Source organism: Aphelocoma coerulescens, chromosome 3, assembly GCF_041296385.1.
Source record: "Aphelocoma coerulescens isolate FSJ_1873_10779 chromosome 3, UR_Acoe_1.0, whole genome shotgun sequence".
Taxonomy (NCBI): domain Eukaryota; kingdom Metazoa; phylum Chordata; class Aves; order Passeriformes; family Corvidae; genus Aphelocoma; species Aphelocoma coerulescens.
This window is the reverse complement of record NC_091016.1, coordinates 6,190,758-6,208,319: the sequence shown is the minus strand read 5'-3', so window position 1 is coordinate 6,208,319 and position 17,562 is coordinate 6,190,758. Positions and strand designations below refer to the sequence as shown.

The following is a 17,562-nucleotide window of genomic DNA, read 5'->3' as shown; positions in this document are numbered from 1 at the left end:
TATCTGGCTTCCAAAAGCCTGTCTGCCCAAAGGGATTAAAATACACTGCCCCCTTACTCAGCCTGGTCTGAGCCATCCCCATTTCAGAGGAACCACCCACACACCTTATGGGCTCATCTCCTTTTTGACACCAATGAACAAAGCACAAACCTCCTGTACCACACGAGAGCATCCCTCGCTTCCAGCCTGGCTTTATATTGGCATTCAATTTTATTCTGTGATTAAGACTCTCTACTAATTTCAAGCACTGTTGATTTATCATTTGCCTGGTAACCTGCCTGCTTTTTTAACATCTGTATCCAGTCTGTTACACATTTGGCAGCACAAGAGCTAATTCAGATTATTTGTACAGACTGGACTCAAGAGCTGGTTATTTTATTTTAACAGTCAAGCTCCCTGGTGCTTCATTGTGAACCTCAACATTAACTGGAAGGCAAAAACCAGTCTTAACAGCCAAAGGGGCAGCTAAAATAAAGCTCTTCAAATTCTATTTAAGGTACCTTTAACCAAACCCAGAAACCACAGAAATATCGAACAATGACAAAAAGGCAACCCCACTCCCAAAAAGCAGACAAGATTTTTTAAAAAAATCATAGGAGAATCAGATGGCAAACTCAAAAATTCATTGGCATATTTTAAAAGTTTGCTTAAACACTCATTTGAAGATTCTCCTGCTTTCAGATCTGCTGGATGACAACTGTTCCAAAAATCAGGGCTTGGTCCTGCAAGACTCTACACAGGCCAGTTCTGACCCAGAAAGAGAGAGATTAAATAAAGCCATTAATTAAGCTTTGAAAAAGTGCTTGACTTGAGGTCCATGGGTCATCCCACTGTGGTCATGCTCTGTTGCTCAGCTGAATCAGGGCTGGAGCACTCAGCACTGCAGAGAATCCATCCCTTATTAAGATCCTTAAATATGAAATAAAGGAATTATTTTCAGCAACTCTGAAGATTCTCTCTGGTGCTATTCCTCAGGATGAAAGCAATTATCCAGGCAATGAGAACTCTTCCTCCTCTTGAACTAAATGCAGTGCCTGCATGTCATGCCACGAGGTCTCCGGGCAAACACATACACAGAGAATTCCCCAGAGAGTGGGGCTGAGGGATGGGGATGTTTGTCCACACAGGGACACTCTCCCCGGGCAGCTGTGCCCAGGTCACTGCAAAAGGCAGATGAGGGACTGTCCCAGGCTTGAAGATTCATTCCCAAGTTCCAAGTTCCAAGAGTTGCAGCAAAACATCGTGTGAAGCTCATGGCCAACAAGCTCTGTGTCTTCCCAGAGCAATGAGAAGTGTGGAAACTCGGGGAGAAAATCTTTAGAGGATCTTCAAGAGGCATGAATATGAAGAACCAAAGAGCCTAAACTGGTAATGTCCATGAGAGACTTTCATGAATTCTCTAATTTGGTGTTGTTTTGCTGAGCAAGACTCCCTGATATCCGTGCCTTGCATGCTGCTGGAGTCTATTGTTGCTCCAAGGCTTTACGGGAACACCATTTGTCCTGCAGTACAATAGGGCAGAGAAGCTGGAAGTTGAAGCTAAGACTTTCACTTGTTCAAATAAACAGGAACACAAAGGAAAAGAGCTGTACTTGAAGTTCTGCTTTTTTTCCATTCTGTTACCTCCATGAGATTCAGTTTTGCCCTTCTGCAATATTTTTCAAAGATGATCAACACAGTTTTCTTTGGTGCATGCAGCGTATTTCTCTTCCGTCCCAAGCAAAGAAAGGATCTACTTTATACTCTGAATAATTTCCAAGATGGTATCCCAGCAACAAGCATCCAGCAGTGCGTATGTAAAACTGGCTCTACTTAGATAAATAGCAGAAAAAGGCTGCAGTTTCTTCCAAAGACCCAAATGATATTTAAATTTTCTTTTCAGAGACATGTAGTAAACAGAAGAAATAAATCAGCTAATTCAGAAAGCAGCACCTCAGAGATTTTTTTGCACACCTTTTCTTGTATGCTGTCAATTAAATGGAAACTCATCTTTATTCTCTCCATGTTTCTAACCTCACAATATTACTTTAGGTAAGGTTATTATAGTATTTTATACCTACTTTGCTGGCATTCCTTGGAATTTTATGGAATTAAGCTCCCAAACCTATGAAGGGAAGTCTCCATGTAAGGGGTGTCTGAGGTTTGGCTGGTGAAGATTTTGCTCCGTTGTTCTTCTGGAGCTGCAGGAATGGGCCTATTAAACCACTGGGGGAGCAAACGTCGAGGAAACCTCACAGCACAGAGTTTTGTATAAGTCGAGGGAGGGATCAGGAGATGCAGGCTCTCCTCTGCTACAGAACAGTTTTGCCCCACGTCCTGGACCCCTGAACATAGGAATTATCCTGCAAGAAGCTTTCCTGGGATTAAAACCCAGCTTGAGCAGGGAAGTCGGACCACAGGTCCCACTGTGGTCCCTCCCAGCCTTACCTATTCTGTGATTCTGTGACTCCAGTGTTAACTGGAATCATATGCTCGAGCTCATTTCTTCTGAAAAAAAGCCTTCTTGAGGGTGAGGTACCATCCTGGAAATGCTCTGGGGGCTGAGGAGAGCTCCTGGATTAGCAGGATGCAATGGCTGCATCCCTGCTTCCACACCACAGCATTTCAACATTGACTTCATGCACCTTTTATATAAGCCACGGTGGGTTTAGCCTGTCACTTATCTCCAGCTATAGATCACATGATTAGCTACACCTCGGGCTAACACTGCTCTGAAATCATGCCTTGGAAATTGTGCAACAGTCACCTATTCTTAAAATGCCTCACAGGATTCCTCCAGGACAGGTCCCACAAACTCTGCCCTTTCTTTGAATCCTTTCAGGCTTCTTCCAGGTGCTCCTGGTCCCTGAACAACTTCAAATCAAAGGTACTCAGATGGGTATCAGGAACCTCTGTGTGGGAAAGCCAGAGCTGCTGCTGAGGACCCATCCAGCAGCAAAGCCAGCACAGCAGGATCAGCCTTGAACAAACTCAGTAGAGAGGAAACAGCACAGAATCCAAGCAGTGCTGATCTGCACATGCTTACCCTGGAAGAGGGAAGGTTACAGGCTTCTAACGCGGTCTCTACCCGTTTTCTGTCGGAGGAGAACAAGCGGTATATGCTGCAAAACGAGGACAAAACAGAGGGATTTGGCTTAAAGACATGCCTTGATGGCCCATGTGGCTCAAAGAGTGAGTATCTCTTAGCAGCCTATTATATCTTTAGCTATTTATGTCCATTTGCTGGCTGCTCAGTAACAGAGGGGAATTAAAAAGTGCTCACAGTTTTAACTTGACCCCACACCAGCCCCTATCTCAGCAGGTATTTTTTTCAGCTATCACTGGTCTCTTCATTCCACCAGTGACATGCAATTTCAATCTGTTTATCCTCACAACATGTCCCTGAGATAAAGAAATTATGGTGTTTTTTTTTTTATTTCCACAAGTGGAATGAACCAGGGCAGAGAGGCAGAATGTCTGTGCCCAAAGGGCATTTGAACAGAGACATCCTGAGTATCACTGGCCACTCTTTCCTGCAATACATGCTATAAACAGATGGTAAAATTATTCTTCTAGGCACAGGGGCCCCATGCTCATCCCAAGCATATATTCACACCCCAAAGTCACCAGAGAGCACATGGTAAGGAAGGGACCAGCACTTACTTCTTCAGAGGAATGCGCCCTTCTGGAGTCACCTGCAGCTTGAGTTTCGTGTAGCTGTGGAGAGAAAAGCATCCTGGCTTTATTTTTACAGCATTTTCAAGTACCTCTCCACCTTTCTAGCTCAGGGCTAGTGCTCTGATCATGTGCAAGTTCCACTCAGCTCCTTCTCTCAGTATGAAAACCTGTTGGGATATCATTGCTGAGTAAAAACCTTCAATTGTCTGTCCTGAGGTACCTGTAAATGAGTTTTGCAGTAACATCATCTGGTGAAAAATGTGGCAACACTTAAATATTTAAGAAGATTTTTTTGGTTTTTGTTAAAAAACTCAGCTTTTTCACTTCACCCACTGGTCTGCCAAAAGAAGAAGAAGCTGCATGGTTCTAATAAACTTTCCTTTTCTTCCCAGCAGAAAATGCCATTAGCAACCACTTCAAAGACAAAGTGCATGCTAATACCAGAATAACTGGGATAGGAACATTTCCCCAAATCCTTGACTCCTCACATTCATCTTCTGGAAACTGAAGTCTTTCGTGCTACTGTGTCACCAAACACATCTCCCAGCACTGAGGTAGATTAAACCAAAAAAGTCACAGCAGTTATTTAAATAAAAAAAGGAGAAGTTTCTTTTATTTTGCCTTCTGTTTTTAAAAATATTTAACTATATTTTGGTCACATTGAGTGTTTTCCTCTACAGCCAAGGAAGTTAGAAATAACAGAAGATGGGGAAAAGCTTCTCAAGCTGTTTATCATTGTACTTCCAATGCTCCAAGGAACTGAATGTCATTAAAAAAAACCCCTTCACTCTGCTCTAATGCAATTTGTTTTTCTATTTCAACAAAAGGGTTCTGACAAGGACTCCAACCAACCCTTTGCTTAGTACACTACATATGAGGGGAAATAATTTCATCTTCAAAGTCATAGATTTCTTAAGTGACTGATTCGGCATCTGTGCAGGGGAGCTGGGAAACCTTACAGTTTCCAAGTGATTTATTAATTAGCGGAAAAAGACACGGGAATGCCATGCTTGCCTGCGACTGAATCTACACAGTGTGTCCAGTGACTTCATCTTTAATTAATATGGCTTGAAAAACTGCCAAAGAATAGCTCCAAACAAAACTGGCTCTACTGTACTGTGTGATGACACATTTCTGCTCTGATCTGGGCAGGAAAAGTCCCATTAGGTACAGCCCCAACCCTCCCCACCACAGACCTGTCAGCAGAGCCCTGTGGCCACCCGGGGATTTGAGGGGCAAAGAAATTGTAGAACCAAATCACTGTTAAAACCCATCTCCAACCTATGGAGCTGAAGGAAGTCACCTGCTCAGGTGAGCACATCAGCCACTGCCAACATGCAGAGCCATTAGGAAATGTCAAATGTCCCAATCCATTTGGGATTTTGTTTGCCTAATACATCCCTGCTGTCCCAATACACCATTATCAGACACAAAGCTGTAGTTCCAGCCACATCCACTGTTCAGAGCTGCCTCAAGAATTTCTGTGGACTCCAGCTGCACCAAGACAAATGCTGTGAGAAGGAAACACACACCCACACATGCACATCCCTCCTCCCCAGAACAGGCACCTATGATTCTGTGGGATTAAAGTTAAGCACTTTGGAACACTCTGACCAACTATGGTGCAGCTAATGAAATTAGCCATTCACACCCTCACAAAGCCCAGGAAAAGGGGGCGTTAACTTGCTTTTTGGATGGAAGGAACTTTTAGGAGCCTAAGTTTAGTATTTAGCTGGACTGAGCCCCTGCCTGTGAGCAGGGAAAAGTGTTAGGGGGACACACTAAGGTGACTTTAAGCAGCTAACTCATAGGCTGGGGAAGGTGCATCCCCTCTTTTAGAACCCCGAAAGGCCAGTGAGTACCCAGTTCAACACCAGCACTTTCCAGCAGGCTTTGCCACGCTGCTCTCAAAGCTGTCATTTATACAAAACTGCCTCAGCCCACACACTTCTCATCAGTTGAGAATTGCTAACCTCAAGTTTAGCTCTCTTCCCTTTTAGGTGTGTATTTCACCCCAAACATTCTGACAAACAGCTTTTCTACCTCATGGAGAGCAACTCAGAATCTGCCCACTCTGCCAAGCAATCCAGAGGAACGGAATCCCAGCTTCTCTCTCTCTGGATCACATGGAAACAGAGAGATCGGACTGAGGAAAAGGGACTTCTGGCATTTCTCTTTGTTTTGTTATCAATAAAATCCAAAAAGGAAAACAAACCAGAAGCAAGTCAGTCCAGAATATTCTTTCTTTTTAAATGGAGATCTGCAGCCTACAGCTGAAGCTACCACTATACAAGGGGCAGGGAGAATTTAATTCTGGGTTTCTTTGCAATGATTTAAGTTTGCAAGGAGAACCCTAAAAAGGATTTTTGTTTAGATGACTTCTAGATAACAGGCTTTTTAAAACCGTAAGAACCAGGACCTGTGTTTACAGAAGTGACAAGTCACCAGAGCAGAAACAATAGATGACAAGGTGAGTAAGAAGCAAGGAGGAAAATGACGCAGAGAGAAGAGCAACACCCACAGCATGACATGCGAGGGCCACTTACGCTTTTTCCAGAAACGCGTCCCTTGACATGTTCTGTGCCAACAGATTTGTTGCCAAACTGAACACTTCATCTGACCATTCCTATGAAGAGAAAAAGTGAATAAATGAGGCTCAGTTTAGATGTTTACTGACACAATGCAAAATATTTTTTTTAATTATGCTTTCAAAAAAAAGGGCCTAGTTAGAGCCTAAACTTGATTTTTCCAATTACAGCTTCCCTCATTTGTGAGACCTGATTTTTTCGTGCTGCAAAAAAAATGAAGGCTGTTACAAATGAAAGTACTGACTCTATACAAGATCTTACCAGCCAATGTAAGAAAAAAGCTTAAAAAACCTCCCAACCAGCAGAAATATACAGGAATACATTTCAATTACTCTGGTGTGCAAGGAACATGCAACTCCAAAGAGCTCTTTCCCCCTGATTGTACATTCTTACTCTGTGGTCCTATCCCTCACTAAATTTTTTTCGCTCTTCCCAACGTAGGGAAGAAATGCCATAGAATCATGGAATGGTTTGGGTTGGAAGGGATGTCCATGAGGATCCAGTTCCAACCCCCTGCCATAGGCAGGGGCACCTTCCCCTAGACCAGGTTGCTTCACATTGCTCAATTCCTTCCCTTGCACCCCTGACCGTTCCTGGGTTCCCAGCATGGCTGATCCATGATTATAATGCAAAGTTTAGACTCTCAGAGTTTGTCCTGCTCTCCTCCCTTGCAGGTCTCTCCTGCAGCTTTTCATTGACAACTTCAGTGTGTTTTTCCTTTCTAAGTCGGTGCTTATTCACAATCTTTAATTGCAAATCTTTTTAATCACAACTGCAGTTTTGGCTTGGCTTTGTTTCACCCCATTAAAAGAAAGGGAAGAAAACAAGCAGTGCCTTTGCAAACAATGTGATTTTTTTGTTTTAGTTGACAAAGCTTTCTGAGTTTTGTTCCAAACTAAAATTATGTTTCCTCTCATAACAGTCCAAATCCAAGATTCCCACTGCTACACTCTTTGGGAAGTATTCCCTTCTCCTTGGCTTTTCTTTTTCCTGAGGAAAAATTTAAAAAAAAAAAAAAAAAAAAAAAAAAAAAAAAAAAAAAAAAAAAAAGAAGGAAGATTTCATTCTGACAAAAATGGATAGGGATGGGAAATAGCAGTGACTTCCAATGAAACAAATGTTCCTGTGTCACTCTGGAGCTTATTAGCTTGTTTTACCTAAAAAGCCTCATGTTTCCACACGACCAGGAGATTGATTTGAGGTTCAGAAGCTGGGGGGTTTTTCCATTGTTTTTATGTGCTAAGGTTTTTTCCCTGACGTTATCAGACCTTGTTCCTGAAACTGGTCTCGCACCACTGCTCCCAAGGAGGAATAGATAAGGCTGCCTGTATGCCCAGCGTTTTAGTGGCCTTTGATATCCTTCAGCTCTCAGATCCTGAAGTCCATCCCATCCACCACCTCATCCCTAAGCAGCTGAGATAACACCTCTCCTGTGGCTGGTGTTTCTGGAAGAGAAGCCTTCTTCCCTCGAACAGAGACTTGTTCTGGAGGCAAATCAGTGCTGCTGAGATAGTCCTCCACCTTCTCAAGACCACTGCCATTTTTCTCCCTTAATTGTTTTTCCTTCTTAGGTCTAGTTTGAAAAATCAGGAGCGTGAGAAAGCAGAGGAGGAGGAGTCCGGTTTGTCAGCAGCACAACTGCTTTGCTGTGACTCTTGGAGCAGAGAGCGTATTAAGTGCAGCATCTGTTTTTCTTCTTGGCAACTCATTTTTCCAGGCTCAAAATAGGCTCATCTTGTAAACACTGCTTTGTTTAGGCACTAATAATAGCTGCTCAAACCTCTCCCTGTGACACTAACGGCTGCAGAGATTAACAGCAACACAAAATATTATTTAGAAATTGAAAATACGCTGGCTTTTAACAGATCTTGATAGACTGTTTTCATCTCGCTGCTTCTGCTGGGCTTGAAGCTGAAATATTTTGTATAAAACAGAGGCAGGGCGCTTCAAGAGTACCCCACAGCCCCAGCTCTTCCTTTTCTTTGTCCGAATGCTTGTTGACAGGAATGTAAGGGGAACTCATTTATTATGTGCCTGTCACACACATTATTTATATAAGCAGTCTTGCCATTTGTTCCATTTTGTTCCTTTCCTGGATCTCCAAAGCAATCCCATCGCTCTTGCCAAATATTCCCAGGGCTACCTGCAGGCTGAGCCATTTCTAACCAGGTCACAAGCAACACTTGCTCACTGTCTCTCCCATTTTAGGGTCCAGCCACCCCAGAGCCACAGCCAAAAAGCCAAGATCAGAAGATCTGCCAAGGATCACATCATCTTTCCAGCTGCTGATCTGAACCCTTGGCAGGAGAGGGAACAACAGCCTTGAGGACAGAGCTGAAAAAACAGAGAGATGCTTGGGACTGACTTTGATGGGCTCTCACCAAGCTGTGAGTCAAGATGTGCCTTGCTGCTTCAGCTACCAAATGGCTCCATTTCCTTGGGTTTGCTGCATGGCAGAGAGCAGAGCCCACACTCCAACTCTTTACCAGTGATTCCAGCAGGCAGCGCTGGCAGAGAGCACTCCAAGGGATGGAAAGCTGCTCTGTGTGGAGAGAAAACAGCTAACTGTGGGAAGGTTACAGCAGCCTATGGATCACCATGGGCGCTGCAGCCTCTGTACAGATGGGACACAATGGGAAAATACAAATGTGGCATTTTGGAACAGGGCTGCAGCAGTGCCAACAAACCTGGCATTGATCCCATCTGGGAGCAGACAGACCCAGCCTTCTGATCTTCAACTCCGAGCAAGTCACATCCATCATGATAAGAGCTTCCTGAACTTGATCCCCTCTTGGCTCCATCCTGTCATGCCAGTTCATCTTCTATCATTCCTGTGAATTTTGCTAACGAATAATTCAGCTGTTCTGTGCTTCGGCAGGTAGCACATGAGCAGCAGCTCATTTGGAAATGTGCTGCTCAGTGAAGTAATCCCTCTTCCACTGCATGCATAAGGATATCATAAAACACTCAGTGCAACAGAAGAGATGAGACCTTTTTCATAAGAAAAGGCAGCACAGTCTTGAAAACACTTCCTTCAAATCAGGACTGACTACGTGTGAAGGCAATGTTCCTCGCACATTTCTTTTTGGTGGGAGGTTAACAAAGCAAGCTGCTGAAACTCAACACTTTCAGAATTTTATTTTAAAAACCCCATATCAAGTGGATGTGAATTTATGTGGCTTGCTTTAGCATTTTATTCTACTGATCAAGCTCTTACATACACTGGGGAAGCTAGAAAAATAAAGATGTATGCTGGAAAGAATAGTATAGCGTGACTTGTGAATCATCCTTGATGACATCATTTTACTTATGGAGGAATTCATCAGCTCTTAGTGATGCCTTTCACCCAAAGCTCATCCAACCGAGGAGAAACAGATTTCCTTGGGCTCTGGACAGGGGCCTGTATGGCCAGGACTGGCAGTGCAGAAAGAAGAGAGCTGGCACAAGAAGCATGAAAGAGAGTGAGAGGAAAGAGATGGGAAAAACAAGATGTTCATTTTTGAAGCTACTGGATTTGGGAAGAGAATGAACTACTCTAGAGCAGACAGAGGTTGATAGGTTGAACTTCTTAATGCTGGGAACGGAGACAGAGAAAAAGAGCATTTGCTCAGAGTAGGGTTTGAGAATAAACCTCTGCTGCTTCTCTAGCACTCTGTGGATGCTCACAAATAAATCCTACCCCAGGCAGGCATTCTCAAATGATAATGAGCGAGCGCTCTCTCAATGCTGCTTCTCTTCCCCATCAGGACACAACTTCCTGCCTGCCCTTCAGACCAGTGCCTGATGGATTTCAAGCTGCATCCCTTGAACAGACCTGGTGCCCTTCAGCTCACCACTGATGTGCTATAAACACCAGTTACTTTCTCCCGGAGGCATGAACAGAAACCAGCACACTGACATTTCTATTGAGCACATCTGAGGCAAGCTGAATAACCCAAGACCTGCATTTTCCTAATTTCCCCATAGCTTGGCCAGGGGATGTGACAAGCAGAGTTTGCAGCAGAAAAGGCAGCCCTCTGCAAAGGGAGAAAACCCTATAACTGAGTAATTTTAACTGCCTCATTAAGACCATTACAGTTTACTTTGCCTTTCTCCTTAAGGGAGGTCTGGTCAACATTTGCCACACAACTTGAATAAGGTATCACAAATGAAAGGCTAACCAAAAAATATTCATGCACTGAAAAGGAAAGGTGGGGGAGATTTCCACTGGCACTTGCTTTCCCTAGAACATCAGAAGGGTCAAAATTTGCAAGTGTGTCATTGAAAACGTCTTGTACTGACATTCCTCCCCAGAGCTCCCTGAAGAGATGATTTGTGCCTGATGTGCTTATTTATTACAACTTCAATATAAAGACCAATAAAGACCAGATTCTGTGTTCTGGTTCATATGAAGTTGGAAAACAGGTTAAAAAGGGAGGAGTTTTTAGATGTGTTCAACAGTGATCAGAACTGTCTTCATTCAAACAATCAGGATACTTAATGCGACCTCAAAGCAAGCACGGCTAATCTGCAATGCCTTAAAAACTGCATCCCCAGGCCATAGTGCCCAACTGATCAAATATTAATTTATTTGCTCTATTGCATTTACAAATAAAAAGAAAGACTCAGATTTTTAGTTACTCGGATGGTAGGAGTTACTCAAGATTTAGGGCAGCCAAGCTTTTATAAAACAGGATTTTATCCACTGTACTTTAAGGTTCCATTATCAAACAGAAAATAGCCCTAAAATACCCATTTCTGTGCTGTTTTAGCAAATAGATTATGGCTCACTGACCGCTGGCTAGACAGGAAAGTGAAAAAGAAGGACATAAGCTTCTGATTTGGGTGATTTTCCCCGCTCCTTGATAAGGGACAACAATTTCTGCTGGTAAAGCTTTAGCATACCTTTTCATTTTCCATCATAAACATAGCTCCTTTTTTTCCTGAAGAGTTATTTCAATCACTTTCATTTCTGCAGTGTTAAGGTTTCTCACCCACCCCTGTGGAGTACAGCTGTACACTTTCAAGTCTGAGGACAGCACTTCCTTCTCAGCTGTTCATGGACCACCACGAACTCTTTTTGTTTCTATTCTTCCGTGTCAAAAAAAAATTGGAAATCATGTTTGTGCCAAGCTGTCCAATTGGCTAAAGAAGATTAGCAGAAACATAAATTTGGCAAGCAAAAATGTCCCCTCCTAGCTGAAGGCTTTCATCCTATGACCTTTTTGCACCTGGTCTAACAATCCTTGTTGCCTGTGAGGTGACAAAATAACTCCTTGCTGTTGTTAAATCACAGCAGGCTGCAGAGAATCTCTTTTTAGCACAATCTAGTGAACTCCAGGATGTAAAAATGCCCGTAGGAAAGTGTTCTGTGCATGGATGTCTGGAGGCTGGGATCAGAGCGTACCCATATGAGTGGAAGTAGAAAGAGGAGAAGCTTTGGAATGTCTGTTTGAAATAGATAAAGCAAAGAGCTCCCACTTCATTAAACAGAACTGAATTCTAGAGAAATTGGAAGTAGAAGGAAAAAACCCAAGCCCAAAATGTGTACTAATCTCAGTTGTAGTGGCATGCACCACTGTTTTATGTTGTGGGCTGGAAAGAGGGACCTGATGGACCAGCATGGAAAAAATACTTTTCTAAGGCAATGATTGACTCCACAAGTCTTATCAAGGGCTCTCAGCAGGCAAAATGGGATGCTACTACTGAAATATATTGATGTGTGTTTGGGGAGTCACAGGGTAACATCTCGTACCCGAGGTAAAATTTGTGTGCACCACTATTTTCACAGTGATTATTTGGGCTTTACAAACAATATTCTGAACATGAGCACACTTATCAGGGGCATAAATCTTGCTGAATAAACTCCTTGAAAAAAAACCAAAACACAAAAAGACTGCACATTTCTTCTCTGGAACTGAGTGGTACAGCTCCAGAAGAGAACTGCAGTTCACTTCACAGCAATTCCCACTTTCATCTCATTTATCCATATCTCGAAAGATTACTTCCAAAACCCGAAGTTGATATGACAGGTGAAGGTGTGTTACCTTTGCTATGTCATCTTGGAATGCCACCAGGTTCAAGTAGGATATATTGACCAGGTCTGGGCCATACACAACAGTTATCATCCGATTTTCCAGCCGGCCCCCCGCGTTCCCAGCATCCAGCAGCTCACGCAGCTTCGGATCCTGCAGGTGAAATAACAACGAAATAATTAAAAACCTTTTGCAAATATATTACACTAAAAGGGGTGCAAAAATTGCAAATACTTCTATTTTGAAAACTTGTGTTATTTTGAACATTTTCAACATGATGGCACTAGGTTCTGATCCAGTTAATGGCTCATTAAAATATTTACAGTTATTAACCCAGAATAAAAAGGAAATCACTGCTGTAAATCCTTAAAGCCTTTGAGCTCTATATTGGTGCTGTACAGACTCAGAGCTGTCCAGCTGATGGCTGCACATTCCTATTTTCAGTTATTTTGCCTCAGAAGTTAAGCAAACACAAACTGTGTTGCTTGTCAGAACAACACAATCTGTCCAAAGGCTACTGGCCTCAGCAGAGAGATTCCCTGTGATTTTAATGAATTTTAAATAAAACTGAAAATGAGAACTCAGTTTCTCCTAAGGAATAAAGATGACTTCTGGAATTAACTTTCTTAAACACTATGAAATGAATAATGGAATTTTAGCGTTGCCCTCCTCTTTCTTCTTCATGTTCAAAAGGTCATGTATTATTTAAATTATTAGCTAGATTCCATTTAGATTTAGCTTTTAGCCTTTTTTTCCCAGTTTATATCTAATACAGAATCACAGAATCATTTAGGTTGGAAAAGACCTTTAAGAGCATCGAATCCAACTGTTCCCCCAGCACTACCAAGTCCACCACTAACCCATGTCCCCAAATGCCACATCTACACCTCTGTTAAACCCCTCCAGGGATGCTGACTCAGCCCCTCCCATGGGCACCTTGTTCCAGCCTCGAGAGAGGAATGACTAACACTTCTGTGAAGGAAAGGTACATTCAATGATTTTTATCAGCTATTAACAGCCTGAACCTCAGCTTCATTGGCAACCTAAGCGTGTGAGTAAAACCCTCAGGTTATTGGGTGACTCTCCTCGGTTCTATTAGACTGCACCATTTCCCAGAAATGCACTCATTGTGTTTTAAACTAAGAAAACTGTTTAGTCCTTGGCCTCACGGTGAAGTTTATAAAGACAGATGAAAAGCTGCCCTGCATGACTGGATTCAGTCCTTTGAGAAGGGCCCGTATAATGTGAAAGCTCAGGTTTCCTAGAAGGCAAGACTTTTCAGTCTCCTGCAAAAACTAAAAAAAGGCCAGCAAACAGAATCCTTGATGGATGACAGATTCTGTGTAGAGATCAAATTATTTCAAAACTGACACAAAAATCTACTGCAGTTTACATTTCACTCTCCCATGAACCTTCTCCCCCCACTGCCTGCATATGTTCAGTGTTTGTGGTATTCTTAATATTTAATAAGTTTTTGAATAAGTATCTGAATTTCCACCAATTGATACCAATTAAATTTAATATAACAAGATTAAGATGACAAAAAGGGCCATTTTTCAGGGATCTTGCAGGAAATCCTGTACCAACAGGACATCAATCTAAAGGGCATCACCTGATTGGTATCATATCTTCCTGGAGGCAATGGAGCTGTATGTGTGTTCACCAAACACTTCACCAGGTTTAGGAAAGCATTTCTGGAGCATGAGATAGAAACTGGAAAGAAAGTACAAGGCTGTCTATCATAAATGTGAGTCTCTTTAAACACTTGGTATGATGGCAAGTGTTACAGGAAAACAGACAGAATAATCCTATTTAAGGGCTCTGTAAAGGGAATATCACTGTGCTCCGAGACAAAGATGCTTTCGTGGGTAAACAAGTTAATCACAGGCTTTCACAGGAGAGAAAAACAAGAGAGGGATACAAAAATAGTAGTTGTGTTTCAGAGATGAGGATTCAAAGGAGAAAGACAAAGAAATGGTATCATTTAGATCTGGGAGAAGAGCTAAAGAAATGCCCTGCAGTTGCTAAGTCAGTCATGGTGTATTACTAGATGGGTTACTTTCTCTTTTATTTACAGGCTGGATGTTACAAAGCTTTGTTTTATGTCTCCGGGAGATGAGAATCCATCTCCTTTTTACCCTCTACCATTTCAACCCCCAAATCAGACAGATAAATGCCTCTGCTCAAGGGCCTGTCTGGGAACAGCATCATTCTTTCTGGGCTCAGACAGAACAGGATTGTCTATCTGCCTTCACTCCCTTTCACATCATTGTCATTCCTCTCTCCCTCTCCCTGGCTCAACCTCCTGCTCACAGTTTCACTCCGGATGATGAACTGCAATCGTAGCAACAAAAGAAGAGAGAAGATAACCTTTTTCTTTCGTATTTACAGTCGGCCAAGGGATGTCTCAGTGATGAATCACACCCCAGTTAGACTAAGATACGCATTAGCCACGCACCACAGAATAAAAAAAGAAACATATTTGAAATGAGATGCCTTTTCCAAGCAAATTCATCAAAAGAGAAGTTATCTAGCTCTGGCTCGGTAAGGTTTGTAGAAGCGCAAAGTAAGTGGCAAATCAAGCAATGTGAGTATGAATTTAGTTTTACAAACCAAAGACTTTTTTCACCAGGTTTTACAGGCAAGCAATTAGGCAGACCATCCTCTTTGGGTTGCTGTGTTTGAATGACAAACATTGAATTTCTCTTTCTGTTTAAGACTTGTCTAGCAAAGTTCGAAGCACACAGTCCATTACTGCAGTGCATTATCCAGCCACCATCCAGCAGCTGTTAATAAAAGGAATACACCACATGTCCTGGGCTGTCTCAGTGCAACCTATGTGCTCCACAGACTCAAAATACATATTTTTATAGCTGGTTTCATATATATTTTTTAGATTTTATATTTTTAAGTTCAGTGCAGGAGAATAATGTTGATGCTAACATGATTCACACCCTCTTTGACCCCTGCCTTGGGTGTATTTTCCCTTGAGAGGTGACAGATGCACTTGTCAGTGACAACCTCACCCTTAGCTGATGATCTAGGTCATAATTAGTCCTTAGATCTGAAGTTCTCATACACCAAAGCCCACTGCCAGCTCCCACATTCCTCATGAACAGCTCTGCTCCCTTGTTACCACCCTTTGCTGCAAACACTCCTAAGGAGATGAGCAAAATATCCTTTTATCAACATCTTGAAGACTATCAATGCTCTATGAATCAAAGCTCTTTTTAAAATGTCAGCAGGTTTTCCTGTGGAGATGGCAGGAAAGCACACGGGAAAAAAAGCCAAACCAAGCAGCAAGACCAAATTTAGCTTCTTTTAAGTAAAATGGATTATTTTGATTTGGATAATTCCATTTTAGGAAATGACACCGAAAAGCCTGCTGCTGTTTCGAACTGTGGCTTGGGATAAGCTCTTTGCTACACTGGGGCCTTATTAGCAACATATTGAGCTCTTTGATGGACACTCAGAAGAACTACACCTATTTAATATTGATCAAAGTAATTTCTAGAACACCTGAGCTACTGAAGTTTGGGAACATGCCCATGGGATGGCCAATAAACAGCAGCTGTTGGCAATACCCACATAACTCATCAAAGTTCCCTTTGTAGCTCAACATTTTAAGTCTTTCATGTTTCCTGACAAAGGAGCCATCCCTTTGCTTCTTCCAGTCAAAAGGCCCAGGGGTCAGCTTGGTTTTCCTCTTCCACTGGAGTCCAGTAGGAGCTTCAGCTCATGAACTGGAGGTGCCTGAAGACTGCCCCAGGATCAGGTCAGGAAAATCAGTGTTTTGATTGGGACAATGCTTAAATTCCCGGAGGGAGATGGAATTTGTGAGCAGGCAAATATGGAGGTGGTGATAAGGATGGTGTTGGCAGCACAAAGAGCTTTAAAATCTATCAAAAATCAAATAAGTCATGTTAAATTGAGGTTAGAGTTTGGCTAGAGGACTACCTGCTCATTTGGGAAAAAACCTTCCCTATTTGGTTTATCCAAGAAAATATACCTTAAATCAATGGGAAATAGAGAATAGTGAAAAAACTCACCAGAAACATTAAAAAAATTGAAATAAATAAAAGCTTATGGAATTCCTACAATTTTCACAAACAAATGCAAAGTAATGCCTTTTTGTTAGAAACCAGGGTCCTGTAGACAGATGGATAAAAATAGATTTCAATCAGACTTCCAAAACTTTCTCCCGCTGTATTTCTCTTTCGCTGCAAATCGTAAGAATAACATAAACTTAGAGAGGCACCTCAGCCACATTACAATCTCTGCTTTCACTGTGACTGGTGTTACTAAAATGTAGGTCTTAACCCTGAAGTCCCAATTAGTGTGTGCTCTGCACAGCTCAGCAAATACCGTAACATCTTTTATTAGTATCACCAGCTCTTTAAACTTTCTTCTTTTCTTAAAACCTGCAACACACCATCTGTCTGTGGAAACGTTCTGGTTTTTTCATCCACAGCTATAAAAGGCTGCCATGAGGTTCTGTGGCACTCAACACTGATTTCATCACACCAGGGAGCAGCAGGTCAGCCCCCTTTTCTTACAGATGCTTCTCAAAGCAGCAGCACCATCTCGGAGAGCAGCTTCTGATCCCTTTACAAAGGAAAGGAATCTGTGCAATGCTAAAGATTAAGATTTTTCTCGGGGTTTGATAGTTAAAGAAAACGTGATGGCCAAACCTATCAAGAATCAGAACAACTTGGGTTCCTGGAACAGGTGTGCAACTAAATATCAGAAACTTCTGGTGAAGACATTTAATTTACAATGCAAAATATTCTCAAAACTATTTTACAGAGCCATAAGGGTACTTCAGAATTCTCCAGACTGTAACTATCAAAGTCTGTATGAATACCTGTAACTATCATGATCCCAAATCATTGTATTTATGTCCTGATAACTTCAGGAGAGATTTGAAGCAAAAATGGCACAGACTTTCATCTTAGTTTCCTGCTCATCAAAGTGAGATTTCCAAGCATTCAAGAATGCATTTATATTTTTCTAGCTCTTTATGCATCCCAGAAGAGGGAATATAGAGGAGGAAAGAAGCATAATTAGATGGCTACATATGCAAAGAGTTTTCCAGGAAACACTCGAGGTTGAGGCTTAAATTAAACAAAGAACCTTGCTAAATTAGGACTTTATATTGTGACTCCATTGAACTCCCACAGATTTTCTACAAATAGAACAACATCTTGTCTTCAAGAATTCCTTATCACAGTGTTTATCAACAAAAATGTAAATACATGCATATATATAGATAGCATGGATATCTCATAGATGTGACCCAGATT

General features: G+C 42.0%; 1 protein-coding gene across 7 annotated transcripts in view; it reads right to left on the bottom strand.

Moving 5' to 3' along the window:
* PLCB1 (phospholipase C beta 1) overlaps nt 1–17,562 on the bottom strand; it is a 382,634-nt gene that overhangs the window by 126,245 nt on the left and 238,827 nt on the right. For all 7 annotated transcript variants that reach the window (XM_069008957.1, XM_069008960.1, XM_069008958.1 and 4 more), the window contains 4 exons: nt 12,272–12,412; nt 6,204–6,283; nt 3,643–3,696; nt 3,026–3,101 (listed from right to left, as the gene is read on the bottom strand). In XM_069008957.1, coding sequence (XP_068865058.1) covers nt 3,026–3,101; nt 3,643–3,696; nt 6,204–6,283; nt 12,272–12,412 — 351 coding nt within the window. The remainder of the gene's footprint in view (nt 1–3,025; nt 3,102–3,642; nt 3,697–6,203; nt 6,284–12,271; nt 12,413–17,562) is intronic.